At 45.7% G+C, this 5000-nt stretch overlaps 1 protein-coding gene across 1 annotated transcript in view; it reads left to right on the top strand.

Annotated features, from left to right (window-relative positions):
* The window catches only part of LOC311237223 (uncharacterized protein), an 18838-nt gene that overhangs the window by 7960 nt on the left and 5878 nt on the right, over positions 1–5000 (top strand). Inside the window, exons 4-5 of the mRNA XM_084325030.1 lie at positions 1533–1615; positions 4482–4626. Coding sequence (XP_084181156.1) covers positions 1533–1615; positions 4482–4626 — 228 coding nt within the window. The remainder of the gene's footprint in view (positions 1–1532; positions 1616–4481; positions 4627–5000) is intronic.

The following is a 5000-nucleotide window of genomic DNA, read 5'->3' on the forward strand; positions in this document are numbered from 1 at the left end:
TCAAAAATTAAATGTACAGTCAAATGAATAAATTGATGCAACACTCCCAGACATACCCCACGTGAAGGTAAGGAAAAACTCACAAAAAACCTAGCAATAGGAAGAAAGCACCACAGGCAATGTGGAGGGGAGAAACCTTAAAAAAGGGCCGTTCAAGGGGGGACCTCCCTTCTTACATGGCGGTGTTGCTATAAAACAGGCTAACAGTTGGTAAGCATGTACATATACGTGTAATGAAACACAAATAAGTACATGCAATAGCAACTGGGGTACATAAGAACATCAGGGAGATGAAGACAGACCCTGGGTTTAGCTCCAAAACAGCCAGGACAGAAGGTGTTCCCATAAGGAAGCGCAGGACTTGGTGTTTGTTGTGAACCAGTCAGGCTGGGGGGTGTAAAGTGACCCTGTGTGGTGGGGGGTGTAAAGTGACCCTGTGTGCTGGGGGGTGTAAAGTGACCCTGTGTCTCAGTTTATTGGGCGATGAGACGGAGTCACGCCATGCCCTGCAGCCGGCCTCGACTTCCTGCTCGCTCTCTACCCCCCACCTTCATATATACACATATAAACACACACTTTAAATACTATGTGAAATACTACGGATTATACTGTGTACACCCCACAGGCATAGGATTCATATATTAACACATAAACACAGCAGTACACTCGACGTACAGTATACATATCTCTATAAATAAACATCTGTCTGTGTCTGTATGTACTGTGTGTAGGTAGGTATCAGGGCTGTTTTCGACTGATTAATAGTCGGGATTTCTTGTCCTAATCAATTATCTCACTGACAGATTTCTGAAATTTGAGTTTTCAACCACATGCGAGAAAGCAGAAGGACCTCTTTAAATCTTCTTTAAAGTTTCTACCAGAGATGTGCTTTCCTCATTTCTCAGGAAATAACTTGTGTGAAGCATAAAGCGGACAAACGCAGAACAATCGACAAGTCAAAGTCCACCAAAACAAAGACTAATTAATCGATTAAACAACTAAGAGGGGACAGCCTCTCTCTCTCTCTCCTCTCTCTCTCTCTCTCTCTCTCTCTCTCTCTCTCTCTCTCTCTCTCTCTCTCTCTCTCTCTCTCTCTCTCTCCCCTCCCCGTGCAATCCCTTTGCATACAATAACGGTTCAAATCATGCCCGTCTTATCAAAATATTGATAAATCCTCTGCCACTGTTGTGTAACATGTCATCTCTTCTCTCGAGTCTTCTTTCTCTGCTTCACGTGAAGTTAAATCTACTCTAGAAGTGAAACTGAAACTTGAAAAGCTTACGCTGGCGGGGGAGGTAGGCAATTAATGTACTCAGTGGATGCCTGAACACAGAATGACACCGGTATCACTGACGGGGGCAGAGAGAGAAGGAGAGGTTTCTCATTAAAGCAGAAAAGAACCCTTGGTATAAACATTCCCAGCCCGGTGTTTTCTTGTTGGGATTGATGGTCTCGATGACACGGGGCCACGCTGTGTGTAAACACTCTGCGCTGGATTACAGACGGCTCTGTGTGTGTTATCTCCTCCTCAGGTCTGGGACACGACTACCAGTGGATCGGCCTGAACGACAGGATGTTCGAGAGGGACTTCAGATGGACCGACGGCAGAACTATGGTGAGACAGCTTGATGTTTTGATAAACATTTTAAAGGGGGGATAAGATAAGAGAAACGATTTATTTAGTTTTGTTCCGTTTTGTTTATTTAACCTTTTTATTTTCCCACGGGAAACCTTTTGAGACCAAAGGGTATCCTCACCGGTGCCACGGTTACGAGACAAAATATGACGACATACACGTCACATCTAGGGACAAGAAAAACATAATAAAACATAATTTAAAAGGATCTAAACGACATATCTACAGTCCTCGGGCACAAGCTCCACATTAGTCCTTTAAAATAGGGATGCTCGATATTGGCTTTTTTACCGATACCGATATACCGATATCGTCCAACTCTTAATTTCCGATACCGATATCAACCGATACCGATATATGCAGGGTTTCCCCCCCCCCCCCCCCAAAAACGGAATAATTTCAGGTAATTAACATTACATATCTCTTGTCGTGGAATTAACACAACATTATGCATACTTTTGACAATAAATTAAATCAGAATTTGTTTTTACTTGCTTGCCTGGGTAAATAAAGGTTATAGAAATGTAAAAAAATATATATATATATATATATATTTTTTTTTTTACCGATATTTTCCGATATCACATTTAATGCCAATATCGGCCGATAATATCGGTAGGCCGATAATTATCGGACATCCCTATTTTAAAAACATATCAAAACATATCTATGCTTCCTCTCGCTTGTCTCCGTGTGCCTGGAGCGCAACGAGAAGCAGTGAGAGTGTGTGATTATACCCCGACACTCGTATTACTCCCAGGGGAAGCTGTATTGTTTTCAATTGATTTAGATGTACACTAGTAAAAATGTGTTGTTGAATATCAACAAGCCATTACAGTTGTGTTCAGTAACAGTGGAGGCCCTCTCTACTGGATACTGCATACCAGTCGCAGGCACGTCATTCACATGTGGTTCTCCTAGCGATGATGACACACACACACACACACACACACACACACACACACACACACACACACACACACACACACACACACACAGACGGAGCACCTCCAGGGAACGCTCAGCTGTTAGCATGTGATCTGAGTGATCCAGCAGAGGCGAGAATCTAAAAAAAATAAAATACCGGCAGACTTATTGTCATTTCAACACGTCATCCATGGCTCAGTGTATATAGAGAGACACGCCCTCATCCCACTGAAGTCTGTGTTTTGAAAGAAGTTTAAACGGTACATTTTATGAACGTGTGAAACAGATTGAGTGGGTGTTGTGTCTGCTTGCGGTTGCTTTCGTGTCGAGTGTGGATGCTATACGGGGGCGCTTCATGGAATGTGAATCAAAGGGTTTCAACTTCTGGAGCTCTGCCTTGAAGGGGTTATAGAATAGAGCAGAGCTGGAAAGCGTCAGTGAGATGCAGAGAGATCGGCCTTTTGGTCCCCAAGGAAATCTCCTATAGTCTCTATAAGGCCTTACATTGCAAAACGGAAATCCATCTCAACAAGTCATTTCATCTTTAAATCGAGTCTTTAAATCGAATTTCCTTTTATAATGAGGAAAACATCCTGCAGTGCGGCGAGATCATTTTACTTGCTTCAATACAAGTGAGCTTGTTTCAAGGGTTTTCTCAATCCAAAGGACCCCCCCCCCCCCCCCCCCGCTCTCACCCCCCAGTGACAATGGCAGATGTCTCCTCCCCAAAGGGGCTGTAAGAGCAGAGCTGGAATGTTGTCAGTGAGATGCTGAGGTTGGCCTTTGGTCCCACTCCCTGGTGGCTGCTCTGAGAACTACAGCCACAGAAATATCTCCTTCTCCACAGCCTACTTGTGTCATTGTCCAGATCTCCACTAGGGAAGGGTGGTGGTTTTTACACGTGATGGTCTCATCATAGTGCTGACGCCAGCAGCAGCACCGTGGCTGCGGGAGCCGTATGCACCCAGTTCTGGACATGATGAAGTGCCTGGTCCCGTCCCGGTCCCAGGGTGCAGCGGCCCCCTCCTGGTGTGTAGCGTGTAGCGTGCCGATGTGGGGCGAGGTATAGGAACCTCTCTCAGCCTCCCTCTGTGGCACCGTATCACACAGTGCGTAGGGTTTTAAACCGGTCGCTTGGTGCAGCTTCTCTAGGACATTTTACAGGACATTGTATGTGGAAGCCATGTGTTGTAGTCGAGTCACTAAATCTGGAGTCCGAGTTGAGTCCCGAGTGTTCGAGTCCGAGTCCCGAGTCACCAAAGAAGAGCCCGAGTCGAGTCCCCATTACCCGAGTCTGAGTCCGAGTCATCCAGGTTGAGTCCACTCCACTCGGGCAGTCAAAGAGCTGACGTACAAATAAATAAAGGTCTACGTTAAACATAAATTACACAGCGGTCACCATTTCAAATGGAGTTTATTTACTCTGTGACCCAATAGCCAAACAAATGCACTAGCCATCAACATCCTATGCCAAATGATTAGGGCCTATTACAAAAATTTATAAAAATAAATAACAATTAACAAGTCTGAGTCCTCGTCTGCACCTTCCGAGTCCGAATGCAGTCAGTGCTCGAGTCCAAGTCCGAGTCAACAGTGCTCACGTCCCAAGTCGAGTCGCGAGTCCTGAAAATCAGTCCTGGACTCGAGTAACTACAACACTGGTGGTTAACCCTTTCACTACCACTCTACAGAAGGTTAACCCTTTCACTACCACACTACAGAAGGTTAACCCTTTCACTACCACACTACAGAAGGTTAACCCTTTCACTTACTACCACACTACAGAAGGTTAACCATTTCACTACCACACTACAGACTGTTAACCCTTTCACTACCACACTACAGAAGGTTAACCCTTAACTGACTCCACTAAGGAACATCCCGTCTCATGAAGTCACTGTGTGTGGATCTGTTTCAGCAATATGATCACTGGAGGCCCAACCAGCCGGACAGCTTCTTCCAGTCAGGAGAGGACTGTGTGGTGATGATCTGGCATGAGGGGGGGCAGTGGAACGATGTGCCCTGTAACTACCACCTCACCTTCACCTGCAAGAAGGGCACCGGTACAGAGACACACACGCACGCACACACACACACACACACACACACACACACACACACACACACACACACACACACACACACACACACACACACACACACACACCTACACACACCTACACACACCTACACACACACTCTCACACACTCTCACACACACACACACACACACACACACACACACACACACACACACACACACACACACACACCTACACACACCTACACCTACACACACACACACACACACCTACACACACCTACACACACACACACACACACACACACCTACACACACCTACACACACACACACACACACACACACACACACACACATACACATACATACACACAGACACACATGTACACACACGC

Source organism: Notolepis coatsorum (assembly GCF_963971535.1).
Source record: "Notolepis coatsorum genome assembly, chromosome: 11".
In the NCBI taxonomy this organism is placed as follows: Eukaryota; Metazoa; Chordata; class Actinopteri; order Aulopiformes; family Paralepididae; genus Notolepis; species Notolepis coatsorum.